Consider the following 13,656-nt stretch of genomic DNA (forward strand, 5'->3'; position numbering starts at 1 on the left):
CTCAAGGGACACCTGGAGAACCCCTGGGAGAAGAATGGCTTTTGGTCCCCTCTCCTGCCCTTTGAGGTAGGAACACCCTGTGCAGGGTTTGTCTGCGGAACATGAGCCAGACACCTGAGTGACTGACGTGAACACCGATTTGCAAAGCACGAGCCCACACTCCCCTCCACCAGAAGCGTTTGTGAAGCCTCCGTCGTTTAGGCTGGAAAATGTCCAGGCGTGTTAGCAGAGCAGAGGCACGGCCTGTCCTCTTCTAGTGGCTGCCATCTCGAGTCCAACAGGTAGACCCTGGCGGTCATGGCTGACCTGACACGGACGGGCCCTGTGCCGTCGGCCTTCACATTCTTTTTTATTTATTTTTATTGATTTCAGAGAGGAAGGGAGAGGGAGAGAGAGAAACATCAATGATGACAGAGAATCATTGATCGGCTGCCTCTTGCACGCCCCACACTGGGGACGGAGCCCACAACCCAGGCATGTGCCCTTGACCCGACTCGAACCTGGGATCCTTCAGTCCACAGGCCGACGCTCTACCCACTGAGCCAAACCAGCGGGGGCGGCCTTTGCATTCTTGTGTCTGATTTCATGACACACCTTTTTAAAAATGATGTACTTCTTTGGACCAGAAATCAGCAAACTTGGATTCTACCCCAGCTCCAAAGCCTGACCTCACCTGGGCCTGTCAGGTTCCCTGGCCTCATGCGAGGCTGCTGGGAATAGCTTCCTGGAGCTGTGGACAGGCTCAGGCGTTGCCTAGTCTGTTACTTACAGCCCAAGGCAGCTTGGCTTCCCCAGGCCCATCTCAGACGCACTGACGCAGGAGTCAAGGGGAGCCTGGGAACGGTGTTCACATGGACATACAATCTGTGTCACGCTCTATATTTACACAGGAATCTGTAAAGGATTCTAACACGTAGCTCTGGTTACAAAGCACTGGACTAGCACAGCCCTTGTTTTCCTGGTGAGGAAACTGCAGCCCCCACAGGCGGTGACCTGCTCGGATACCACGGCAAGTCGGTGGCAGCCTGGCCACCCGCTCTTCTGGGTCTCCGGGGCCTCCCTTCTGCACAGGAGAGGGGGTGTCTGGAGAGCCACGCGGCTGGGAAGCTCTTAGGTTGCTGGCAGGCCACCTGGGCTACTGATGGGGAGCAGTCACTTGGTGTTTCTATTTATTGACTTTAAAATTCATCATCCAAAGAAAGTTAATACATGACTGTTTGGTAGCAAGAGAAACACAATCTAAGACCGCAATGACCCACCCACCCCAAACAAAAACAGAACCAAACACAAACCCCATCCGAAACCAGACCTTTGGAGCGGTAGCTGAAGCACGAGGGGGCTGGGGCTCAGACTGGCGCCTGTGGTCCAGGGGCAGGGGAGAGGCTGCCCTGGAGTGATTCCCAGGTGAAGAGGCCATGTCCAGCCCCTTGGCTTTGGGCATCTTTCCTGGAGGGGCTGCCCCTGGCAGGAGGGGTGTGAAGAGCGGGATTCAGTGGTCAGAGTGAGGGGGCTCCTAGGTCCACCCTCCTACGGTGACCGCATGTGCCAGTGCATGAGACACAGGGGTGGGGGCCAGCTGTGAGGAGCAAGGGCCTTTTCTCTTCCTGCTCAGGCCAGCAGAGAGCCCCGTCCGAGGCCCCATCAGTGTTCCCGAGTTCAGAGACTACTGAAGGCACCGTCGATAAACTAGGAAATGCCAAGCCTGGGGAGGCCCCCAGATGGGAGTCATTGTCCTCGTCATCTTGCTCTGGGTGACTGAGGGGACTTGGTCCTTGGCTCTGGATGCTGGAGGGCGGCCCAATCAGCATGAGGCTTGGAAAGTGTGTGAAGAGACAGCGTTTTAGTGCCCTGAACATGCAGCGTGTGTGTGTGTGTGTGTGTGTGTGTGTGTGTGTGTGTGTGTGTGTGCGCGTGCGCGCGCGCGCATGTATGTAATGGGGGGGATTGGTCCCTCCAGGAAGGCTTGGTTAGGGTCCTCGTTGGGCCCCCAGGGCAGGAATCGGATTTTTTTCCGTCATTTCCTCCAATCACTCCCTGCCCTAGGTCATTGCATAAATAAGTGCTTGGGAAGGTACACATCTAAAAACAAACATAAATACTGTACATGGGAAAGGATTCCATCCCCCAGCCCTCCCACTGCCCCAGAAAACCCTCCAAATATTGCACATGGCCCTCCCCAGCCCCGTGGGGTCCAGGCCTCGCCGTGTCTTTGGTAGAAGCTCCAGGGACAGAGGTCTGGGTAGCCCTCGTGCCCCCCACCTAGCCCCATCATGACCAGGAGCACGGGAGCAGCCAGAGGGTCAGGAAAGGCCTTGGCCCACTGGCCAGCAGGAGTTCCATCAGCACGCTTCCGCGGACACGGAGGAGCCCATGCAGGCACGGCTGTGCCCTGGTTGGACACTCTGGGCAGGGTGCGTGTGGGTTAGGAAGAGGCAAGCAGGCTGCGGGCAGTGGGTGGCCAGGTCCTGGGCCACTCGGGCAGGGTCACACCCTCCACAGCAGGAGGTGGTTCGTGCTGTCGTCACGGCCCACGGTCTCGCTGCTGCCGCCGCCCCCACTGCTGAGTCGGAAGTCCTCGTAGCCGTCGCCTCCGCTGATAACCAGCATTTTTGGCCTGGCCGAGGGGGGTCCTCGGGGCCGAGGGGAGTCCCGGTGCTCCAGCGACGGCAGCTTCTCGGGGCCTGGGGGCAGAGGGGAAGGGTCCCTTAGGGCCTAAGCTCCCGCACCCCAGGAGACAGGAAGAAAGACAGGCACTTCCCGTGGGAGAGCCCACTACCTGTTGGCCAAGCACTTCCTGTTTGGAAAGAAGCGCCCACTTCCTGGCCGTTAGACAACTTCCTACCTCCTGGCTGTACTTTTCAGGCAGAAGTGACATCATGTCCCCGGCCAGGCCGCTTTCTGTCTTACTGCACAGAGACTGTCCTCCTCGGACTCGCTTCCTGCGTCCAGTGCCCTTTCCCAGGGAGGCGCTTAGTCTGCACGCAGACACCTCCCGCCCGGGGCTGCCCTGCTCCTGGTCCCTGCCGCTTCCTCGGGCTATGGTTCCCTGCCCCGCCGAAGCCAGGCTTGGCTAATTGCTGCTTCCTTGGTGTCCATCATTTCCTAACAGGCTTCACTTTCTAATTGTCATAGTCCATTTCCTGTCCTATCTGCCACTCTGTGTTCCGCTCTCTGGTGTTATTTCTATCTCCTGCTCTGACCATCACTTCCTGCCCCAAACAGACATCACTTCTAATCCTGTGTTATTTCCTGTTGTATACGTCCCTGCCTGTGCCCTATTCTAATTCTTAGCTTATAGTCACTCCCTGTCCATGACACCTGTCTGGACAGTATTTCTCTCTCTCTCTCTCTCTCTCTCCCTCTCTCTCTCTCTCTCACACACACACACACACACACACACACACACACACACACACACACAATTTCCTAGTAGGTTGTATTTGGGGGTTTCCATAGCCTACTTCAATTTCTTACATTTTTTCCTCCCTCTTAACCCTCTTCTGGCAGGACACTGGGAAGTACTAGCCCAAATGTCCAGTACCCTGGGGTGGGGTAGGCTACAAGACGCACCTGTGTCTGGGGGAGGTGGTGGGCTGGGGCAGATCAGGCTAAAGCCATCTGGCAGCTGGACAGCAGCCAGGAAACGGACGTGGCCGGTGTGTCCCTGGCCTAGGCCAGCAGGGCTGAGAGGCGCCCGTGGGCAGCTGACGGTACTGGGCGAGGTGGGCATGGTGAGCACGACGCCGGCACTGGTGCCCACCCACAGCAGCTCTTCACACACCAGCAGCGCTGTGATCCGCAGGCAGGCAGCCTTGTGCTGCCGGATGATGGCGTCCGAGCCTGGGGCGGGAGACAGAGAGCTGAGGCCCAATCCCGGCCTGGCTCCGCCGCGATGAGGGGGCGGGAAAGGCTCCGAGGGAAAGGAGTGGTAGACGGAGGCCATTACCTGCCAGCATCCTGTGCACGGGAGGAGTGACGTCTACCTCTGCCAGCTGCTCGAACGTGTCTGGATGGTAGAGACACACATGGGCACTGCCTTTCAAAGTCACCCACACGCCCAGGCTGGAGTCCACCATGCAGGCCACGCTGCGGCTGGAATCCTGACCCACGCAGAACGTGTGCTGGGGGGGCGGGGGGGTTAGAGAGCAGATGGGTGACTGGCAGGCCTGCCTTTCCTGTCCCCTCCCTGACTGTGCTTCACCCGTCCCTCCCTCCTTATACCCACACCGCTCCTCCCCAGAAAGCCCACCCGATGGACGGCAAAGGCAGCTTTGCTCCCTGGTCTGAGTGATTAATCTACCCAAGCTGAAGGGGAGCTCCCCACTTAATCCTCAGACACTGGAATGGAGGTGCCCCTCCCCCACGACATTTGAGTGGTTTGGCCTCTCCCTGGACAGCTGGATACTTTTTTATCCCCCCCACCCCATAGTCCCATCTCCCTCTCTCGTAGGCCGGGCTCACCCTAAGTCTGTCCCGCTCCCCCCCTCCCCGCCGGCCCCCATCCATCCCTATTGCTACCTCCAGCTGCAGGGTGTCAGGGTTGAGGACCAGGACTCGGTTCTGGCAGCCACACCAGAGCCGCCCGCCCACAGACACCATCTTGGTGATGGGGCTCCCCTGAGCACCCAAGGTCACAGATTTGAAGTTTTGGGGGTCCCAGAAACGACCTGGAGTGAGAACGGGGTAAAGAAAACAGCAAATTCAGTTCAGTATTGCATTTCAGCTTCACCCTCTCCTGAAATGAGGTGCCAACAACCCCATTTAAAAATGAGGACACCAAGGCCCAGAGACCTGGGAGGTGCCCACATCTCCAGACTCACGTCCCCAAGGCCCCAGGCCCCTCAGGAGAGAGGCCGACACCCGTAGGGCCTCTGGGGGCGGGGGAGGGTGGACACGCACCTGCTTCTCTTTGGTAGACCACGAGTTCCCCATTAGCCAGAGACACAAACACCTGGTTGTTCAGATACCTGGGCAGGGAAAGGGAGGGGAGGGAGTCAGGGGCTTACGGAGACCCAAGCAGGTCACGTGGGGCCAAGGGAATCACAGACAAAATGGTATGGTTCCCGCGTCCACCTCTCCAGGTGAGAACGCCCGAGTCTACGAAGGAGTGACTCGCCCACGGCCACACGTGTGAGAGGCACAGCTAGCCTAGGCCAGGCCTCGGGCCTCCACAGGAGGGACCTGGAGAGCAGGGGGACCCAGGGGACAGGAGGAAGTCTGCAAGTGCAGCCGAGAAGGTCTGGACGGGAAGGGCCCCGCGGTGCTTACAGGATGCAGGTCACCGAGGCCGCGTGCTGGAGCTTCATGCTGTTCCTGCGGTCGCGGATGCTGTCGGAGGACTGGTACACGTGGACACTGTGGATCGGGGCGTGCACCTGTGACACGTGCTGGGCACACCGGTCCCTGGAGTCACCCCTCCACCGCTTTATCTCCGTCTCTCCACCACCACCTCCTCCTCGCCTGGTGCCTGCTCAAGGTGCTGAGGCCCCCAGCCTCCCCGTGGGTTTCAGACCCAGCGGCAGCCCTGGCTGGCAGTACCCCTGGGGTTTGAACCACAGCCCTCCTGCTTCCCAAAGTGAGGAGCTCAGGGTTCCAGCACTGCGACCCCGGCCCCTTCCGTGTCCCTACCAGCCATCCTCAGTGCCCAGCCACACGGAGCTCTGATAGGCCTCAGGGTCAACGCTCAGCAGGTCCTCGAGGCTGCCCCTGGTGAAGGAGCCGCGGCTGGAGCGGCGAAGGGCTCGCCCATCCATGGGGCTGGTGCCGCAGGGACCGCCAGGCCCGAAGGAGCCGGACAGCGGCAGGAAGCCGGGCTCCTGCTCCTCCTCTGAACTGGTCGTCTCTGCCATGGCCTCCTTGGAGCTCGGGGTCTCCTCATCTGAGGGAGACAAAGGTCTCTGTCCCCATCGCCCTCTGCCAGGCCTGAGCCCTGATACCTTCTGGGCCTCAGTCTCCCCTCAATGCATCCCTCTTGGCGATGTCCCTCCCAAGGGCCCTTCCGCAGCCGCTCTCCCCACCCCGAGGCCTCTGCATCAGCTCAGGCTCGTTACCCTGCGGACAGCCCAGCACTGCAGGCTCCTTCCTAGTCCCAGCCTGGCCCCCTCCCATCGGCCGCCATACCATGGACCAAGGGACCAGCCACTCCACACCCTACTCCATCTTCTCTAACTCGTCAGTCATTCCAGTATCTGGCCTGACTGTCCCACTGTCCTCGGGGTCCTCAGCCCCTGCCCACCTTGCAGCCCCCTTGCTCTGTGTGCTGACGTCCTGAGACTTGATCCCAGGCCTTGGCTTACGCGGGTCCCTCCTCACCCATCAGTACTCTTGGCTGCCCCCCCTCTCGGCGTCCACCCTGCCTGACAGCCCCGCGTGGGTCACTCACTGCCAAAGCTAGAGGAGATGGTGGACCGGCTGGCCTGGCTCTGCAGGGTCCCGGAGGGGCTGGGCGAAGACTCATCGTCCGAGTCACTATCAAAGGGCACCAACTCTGGGCGGGGGTCACCCTCAGCAGGGCCTGGTGCCATCTCGAGGCCCGATCCGGCAATGGAGATGTGCAGGCAGGGCTGGGGCCCTGGCTCGGCCAGCATCCCTGCTTCCTCGTCTGCAGCCTCGACTTCCAGTTCTGGCCCTGGAGGCTCAGGGGCTGACTCCTGGGGGGTCCTCAGCGATGAAGGCCGCTCCCTGGGAGACAAGGAGTGGGGATGAGAGCCCCCAGGAGCCCAAGCTCAGCCCCACTCCCTGGCAAGCCCCCCAGACCCCACACCATGGACACGCCCTCAAGGCCCCACCTATATTCTAGGGACACACCCACCCACAGCCATTAGGAGGGACCTCGGTGTGTTGAGGTAGGAACTCAGTCCAGCAGCCCTGCCCACTGCGGGCCTCACCGTTGGCAGTGGGGCTGCAGGCCTGGCACTGCCCCGATGCAGAGGATGCGAGCGGAGCAGACGGCGATGCAGGCCTCCACGTCGGGCTCGGCGCGCAGGCTCAGCAGGCACACCTGGCCCACGTAGCCATCACTGTTGCACACCCACACCTCTGGTGCGGGCTCTGGGCAGCTGCTCAGGGTTGGGGCCGCACAGGAGAACTGCCAACAACACCAATGGGGAAGGCAAACGGAGGAATCGCTGCGAGCTCCCCACCGCAGGGCAGGGGGGCAGGCCCACATGGGTGTGTATGGGTCCCAACACAGACCATGGGAGCAGGTGCAATATTCAGGAATGTGTGTAATACAAAACAGAAACACATGAGCACGTGCTGGCTTTGAATATGTGCACCCACGGGACCCAAGCACCTGCACGTACCTGCATGCCACTGCGTGTTTTCATGATGGGGATGGCCTTCAGGAACTCAGGGTCTAGGCAGCTTTTGCTGGATGCTACAGTGGGGACGGACAGACAGACACTGCTGAGCAGCCACCTCATCCTGGTTCCTACCTTGCCCATTTCCCTTCCTCCCCTGCCCTCAGTCTCTCTCGAGGGAGAATGAGGTGGGTGTGAATTATGCCCTGCTCGTCCCTGGCCTTATGCAGGAGATAGACCTAGAGGTCTCCAAGAATCTTCTAAGCCATGGACCTTGAACAATAGCTTTCCGTGACCCAGGCTTCCTCCCAGTGTGTGTGGAGACAAGGAGTTCTTGCCATGCACTCCCACACGGGGCCCCTGACGTAGCTGACCTTCTCCGTGGACTCCCCTCCCTGCAGGGAGGCCCGGGGAAGCCCTGTTTTACTGCAGGCGTCTAGTCCACCCTCCCCCCGCAGGGACTGCAGCACAGGACATGGCGGGCCTGGAATTTCTGGCTGCCAATGTCTCAGACAGCTGTGAGGTGCTGCCCACTGCCCACTGGTTCTGGGAGGAGAGCGCCAGTGTGGGCCCTGGCTTACCCAGTTTCCTCTTGGCCTCATCGAAGGCCTGCTCAAAGCCAAGGCGGGCATCAGGGTGGGGGAACTCGAAGATGAAGGAGTCTGTGCCCTCGGGCCGCGTGGTACACAGCTCCAGCTTGGTCGGGGGGAAGGAAAGCGCATAGCACAGCGCCTGCTTCTCGGACAGGTCCCGGTGCATGGCAGCCGAGAGGTCCCGAAGCACGTCGTCCAGGCTCTGTGGGGGGAAAGCCCAGGCCTCAGGCCCTCACATCTCCCCACGGCCTGCTCCTGCCCTGGGGATGAGGATGGGGACCTGCCTCTCCCTCCCACAGAAAGTGGGACTCTGTCGCCCCTCTGAGACCAAGAGGAAGTCTGCCTTCCCCCCACAGACAGGATGGGCCTCTCTCCTCCCTCAGCTGGGGATGGACCTGTGTCTCCATCTCAGGCTTGGGACACACTACTTCCCTCTGGTGGGGTGAGGTTGTGTTTTCCCTCTTAGATGAGTGACAGGGATGTCCTCTCCCTCGGATAGGCTCAGGGGATCCCCGCCCTCAACTGCAGGCAGCCTCAGGCAGAGGACGCAGACCTGGTGGGGGAAACCGAGGCTCTCGGAGAGCTTGCTCATCTGGCCCAGGGTGGTCAGGTCCTCGTCGAGGCGGCTGATGGCCTTCTGGATGTTCTCCCGATTGGTGGCTTGGGTTGCCCCTGGTGGGACAGAGAAGGCCCGGACAGATCCAGAAACAGACAAGGTCAAGGCTGGAAAGGCACTCCTCCCCTCAGCGCACGACTTGCACCTGGTTGCGGGGAGCAGCCTCACCAACAGTAAACCCCACGTGCCCAGGAATAACGCTAGCGGGCAGTTCGCAGAGAGCCCCAGGCCTGGGGGCAGGGGGCTGGGCCAAGAACTACACAGCACAGGCTGCGGGGCCCCGGAGAACCCCCTGGAAGAGCACAAATCACGAGCAGACGGCCCTGCAGGTTGTGCGGCACCAGCTGACAAACTGGCCTGTGCAGCGGCAGCCGCCCACGGGAGTCCAACGTGCCGACTACGGGACTCAGAGCCTCCACGGCGGAGGGAGCAACGAGCCGATGCCCTGGATTTCCCTGGTCCCCGTGCACCTCCCCCGGCCGAGCAGCCGGCCCAGAGGCAGCTCAGCACCCCACGCCCGCGTGCCTGGCTGGGGTGCACGTGACAGCAGTGGCGTGCACTAGACAAGTCGGGGCTGGGAGGTCCGCTGCTCCTTCGGAGGGAAGCTTCCCACGCTCTCACCGTGTGCTTTCTTCCATGTGACCCTGCCCCACGCCTGCCATAGCTGACTGGACCAAGACTGGACACTTGACCTAAACATAGTCATGTTATCAGCTGGCCTGTTCCCTCACGAGAAGAGACGAAGTGGGCCAATAACCAGCTTGGATTCCTACACAGGGGCCTATGTGGGGCAGGCCTGGGTTCACCTAGGGCAGCGGTTCTCAACCTGTGGGTCGCGACCCCTTTGGCGGTCGAACGACCCTTTCATAGGGGTCGCCCAAGACCATTCTGCAGATCAGATATTTACATTATGATGCATAACAGTAGCAACATTACAGTTCTGAAGTAGCAACGAAAATAATTTTATGGTTGGGTCACAACATGAGGAACTGTATTTAAAGGGCCAGAAGGTTGAGAGCCACGGACCTAGGGGCTGATGGAGTCCTTCCTCACCTCGGGGACCACCCCAGCTGGTCTGAACTGCCTCCAGCCCAGAGGTGCCCACGCCACCCATCTACACCAACCGCCTCGCTGAATACGGTGAGCGGGGCATCCTGGAGCAGCTAGGCCCAGAGCTGAGGGAGAAAGGCCGGTCGGAAAAGGGCATGGTGGATCATGGGAGCTATAAGGAAGCAGAGAAAGCTGAGAGCAATGAGGACAGTGAGAGAGAGACAGACAGACAGACACCACAGGAGCAGGTCCATAAAGCCGCCTCAGCCCCAAACAACACGGATCTTTCCAACCAGCCTGCCGCCTGCACTGACCTGAGGACACATGAGTGAGTCTATGTTCCCTGTGCACAAAACTGCTGGACCAGAACTGTGCCCCATCACCTAACACGAGGGGCTTACCTGAGTCAATCAATGGCCAATAACAGGATGTCTGTGCTCCCTGTACCCCCCAGCCCAGCCCCAGCCATGTTAGGCCCCTGCCCAGTCAGAAGGTGTCTTCGTGGACAGGTCCTGGTCTGGCTGGGTGGGTGCCAACCAGATCGTGTGTGTGCCAGACCCCTTATACTGGATGGGAAAGTAGGACCCAGAGCAGAAAGCAGATGGAGAGGCAGCCAGCCTGGCCACGCTCACACCCACTAGGGGGGCTTCTCAGAGGAGGACCCCAACGCCCGAAACTCCGGAGGCAGCCCCACCTTTGATGATGTCTGCGTCTTCCAGCGGCAGCTTCCACAGCAGCTTGTATTTGCTGGCCGTGTCAATGACGCTGGCTGCCGTGTACCTGTGGGGAGCCACGGGGTGCTCAGGCCGGGGCAGGGGAGTGAGCCCCGAGAGGGACAACTGCTCCCACTTTCCCAGCCCTGCCCTCCCCCCCAGCCACTCACAGACTCATGGAGCTGCGCCGCAGGGAGCCCGACTTCCGCTTCAGGGTGGTGCAGACGATGAGGTCCGTGAACAGAAAGAGGGACCGGTCCTTCTTGCCACCGACTGCCTTCTGTGGGCCAAGGCACGATTCAGGCCCAGAGGCCCTCCCTCCTGCCCACAGGCCCCCGGGGACAGGGAGGGGTGAGGACTCTCCCCCAGCTGCCCAGAGGCAGAGTTGGGACTCGACCCGGGGCGCCTGTTGGGGCGGAAGAGCAGGGAGAGCCGTGGGCAGCGGGTATGAGCAGACGTGTGAACACAGCAGGCTGGGCGTGGAGACAAGCTCGCAGACAACAGGGCGCTTCTTACCACTTCAATGACCATCTCCTGCCTCAGGAACCTCCGCTGCGGAGCCTGGAGCTGTGGGGCAGGAGGTACAGGGTGTCTCGCAGCAAATTATTAATCCTCATCCCATTCCCAGGCTCTGGTGGCCCCTTGGCCCCCCTCCAGGGCCAGGCCATTGGAAGCAACACCCCATCCCCCACCCGACGCCGTCAGGCCAGAGGCACATGCTAGAGGCAGATGTGGAAGAGGAAGGGCGGACACCGCTGTGGACGTGAACACAGCCATGTCCCAGGTGACCACAGATGGACAGAGGCATGGGCAGGGTCGGGCGGGGCTGCACACACATCCTCCATGCCCTCGATGTGAGCCTCGATCTCCTGCAGGACGCGGGCGTGCCGCTCTGCCTCCTCCGCGCTCCGCACGCCCTTGTTGATGCGTTCCGCCACCTGCTTGATGTTCCGCTGTGCGTCCAGCAGGAGTGGGTGGTCCGGGTGGTCCTCAGGGGTGTGCTTCAGGAGGTCCTGGGGTGGGAACAGGGACCAGGTCTGTCTGCTGAGCTGCCCTGCTGGGCCCTGGCCCCACACTGACTCTGCAGCAGGAGGGACGACGGGCAGATGTCACAGAGAACTTCCTTTCCCACCAGAGCCCTGGGGACCGAGCCTCAGAGCCCCCGGCACCCCACACGCCTCCAGGCCTTACCCACCTTCACCAGAAGCTCATAGCGTGGGATCCGCTGCACGGGCTTGATCATGAGGTCGGACAGCGCCTGCTTCTCCTTGTTCTCACGCATGCTTTGCTGCAATCCCAAACAGGGCGGATGGGCAGCCGCGTGAGGTATGACACGCAAAGAGGAGACTACCCAGGAAGCCCCTCCAGCTCAGCCTGAGGGCAGAAGTTGACCCTGCTAGGGCTGTGGTGCCCAGGCTGGGAACTCCTGGGGTCCCCAAAGCTGGCCCAGGTGTGGGTGGCTTCCATCCCCCCAGCCCTGGCCCACGGTACCTCTAGGAACTTGAGAAAGGCAGGCCTTGCCTCCTTAGCCACACGCACGGCATCCTTTGCGTTGAGAAAGTTATCAATGTAGGCAGAATAGATGTTGACCAGGACATCCTTGGAGAACTGTGGGTGAAGACACAGGTTGGGGACCCTCAAGGTGTCCCTTACTCCACCTCACCCTGTCCTGGTTTCCATTGATTCAAGAGTCAATGTTCTTTCATTGGTACAATCCCTGAGAGATAAGGCATGTGCCCTTGTGTTGTGTGTACATGCTGTATGTGTGACTGTGTGATGAGGTGCGTGCATGTGCATAGACATACACATGTGTAACTTGTCTGCATGTGTGTCCGTCCGTGTGCCTGGATGTGTGCTGTGAGCTCAGACCAGGTTCTCTCACTTCCAGCGGGGGCACTTCCATCCCTGGGTCTCCAACTCCACCAAGTCCAGGCAGGCAGGTCTCCCTCCTCCCTCTGCTCTGAGCAACACAGGCTTGTCCTAGCTGCGTGGCCTTTGCTCATGTAATTCCCTCCACCAGGAATGCCCTTCCCCTCCCACTCTCACCCGTCCTCGGGGCTGGGCTCCAGCTCGGCCTCCTCCAGGAAGCAGCTCTGCCTGGAACTACACCTGGTCCCTGGCCTCCCCTGACCCTCAGGACAAGTTTTCCCTCTCCAAGGAGACAGCTGCCCCATCCCACCCAATCAAGCCCCGCTCCGGGAAGGCACACAGCTGGTGGCTACTACCTGCTGCTTGGCTGACAGCTGGGCTAACTGTCGGGGTTCTTGGTCAGAAGCCCTGGCTGGGAGCTGGGACACCCGGTTCCTGTGTCAGCTGCACTACGGATGACTGGGGGACCTGTGGTGGTGTTTCTGGTTCTCCTCTGAGCCTCCAAGCCCATGAGCCCTGCCCATTCCCAACTCCCCAGGTGTGCCTCAGGGTGGAGGCTGACGCAGCTCAGGAAGGAAGACTGTCCCCACAAACTGCCCCCACCCTGGGACAGAGCACCCTATGCTGACCCCTCCCTGGAGGCAAGGACTCCTTTTGCACCCCATGGTCAGCATCAAGATCTGAGTGCCTGGCCCTGACCGGTTTGGCTCAGTGGATAGAGCATCAGCCTGCAGACTGAAGGGTCCCAGGTTCGATTCTGGTCAAGGGTATGTACCTTGGTTGCGGGCACATCCCCAGCAGGGAGTGTGCAGGAGGCAGCTGATTGATGTTTCTCTCTCATCGATGTTTCTAACTCTCTATCCCTCTCCCTTCCTCTCTGTAAAAAATCAATAAAATATATTTTTTAAAAAAAGATCTGAGTGCCTGGCTGGTGTGGCTCAGTGATTGAGTGTCGACCTGTGAACCTGAAGGTCAGGGTTCAATTCCCAGTCAGAGGACATGTTCAGCTTGTGGGCTCCAGCCCGTGTGGGGCATGCAGGAGGTAGCTGATCAGTGATTCTCTCTCATCCTTGATGCTTCTCTCTCTCTCTCCCTCTCCTTTACTCTCTGAAATCAATAAAAATATAGGAGAAAAAAAAAAAAAGATCTGAGTGACACTGAGGGTGGTGATGGGCTGGAGATGTCAGCACTCGAGCTGGGGTCCCATCACGCCAGACCAAGGTTCTCATCACATCGGTTTCAGGCCAGCAGAGACCTTCGAAGACCTTCTTAGGCCCAAGGCCCACTCACATCATCACAAACACATCCACATCCCATAAAATTAGATGTTCTTTTTTCTGCTAGTATAATTTTTAGAAGGAGTTTTACAATTTTGTTTCTTGAAATTATTTGGCTCTGAGTAACTAATTTGCATTTGACTATAATTTATTCATCATCATCATGCATTCTCGGAAATTCTGGCAAAATAACAAATGAATTCTAAATTTAATAAAGAAAATGGCATGTTATGTTTT

General features: G+C 59.6%; 1 protein-coding gene across 1 annotated transcript in view; it reads right to left on the minus strand.

Annotated features, from left to right (window-relative positions):
* Window positions 1-342: 342 nt before the first annotated feature.
* ARHGEF17 (Rho guanine nucleotide exchange factor 17) overlaps window positions 343-13,656 on the minus strand; it is a 56,073-nt gene continuing 42,759 nt past the window's right edge. The window contains exons 4-21 of the mRNA XM_059708510.1: window positions 11,765-11,881; window positions 11,469-11,561; window positions 11,110-11,286; window positions 10,790-10,840; window positions 10,444-10,553; window positions 10,255-10,340; window positions 8,448-8,566; window positions 7,883-8,096; window positions 7,305-7,378; window positions 6,888-7,087; window positions 6,383-6,681; window positions 5,629-5,878; window positions 5,269-5,355; window positions 4,900-4,967; window positions 4,519-4,667; window positions 3,947-4,121; window positions 3,571-3,840; window positions 343-2,681 (exon numbers count right to left, since the gene is read on the minus strand). Coding sequence (XP_059564493.1) covers window positions 2,485-2,681; window positions 3,571-3,840; window positions 3,947-4,121; window positions 4,519-4,667; window positions 4,900-4,967; window positions 5,269-5,355; window positions 5,629-5,878; window positions 6,383-6,681; window positions 6,888-7,087; window positions 7,305-7,378; window positions 7,883-8,096; window positions 8,448-8,566; window positions 10,255-10,340; window positions 10,444-10,553; window positions 10,790-10,840; window positions 11,110-11,286; window positions 11,469-11,561; window positions 11,765-11,881 — 2,736 coding nt within the window. The 3' untranslated portion in view covers window positions 343-2,484. The remainder of the gene's footprint in view (window positions 2,682-3,570; window positions 3,841-3,946; window positions 4,122-4,518; window positions 4,668-4,899; window positions 4,968-5,268; window positions 5,356-5,628; window positions 5,879-6,382; window positions 6,682-6,887; window positions 7,088-7,304; window positions 7,379-7,882; window positions 8,097-8,447; window positions 8,567-10,254; window positions 10,341-10,443; window positions 10,554-10,789; window positions 10,841-11,109; window positions 11,287-11,468; window positions 11,562-11,764; window positions 11,882-13,656) is intronic.

Source organism: Myotis daubentonii, chromosome 9 (assembly GCF_963259705.1).
Source record: "Myotis daubentonii chromosome 9, mMyoDau2.1, whole genome shotgun sequence".
Taxonomy (NCBI): domain Eukaryota; kingdom Metazoa; phylum Chordata; class Mammalia; order Chiroptera; family Vespertilionidae; genus Myotis; species Myotis daubentonii.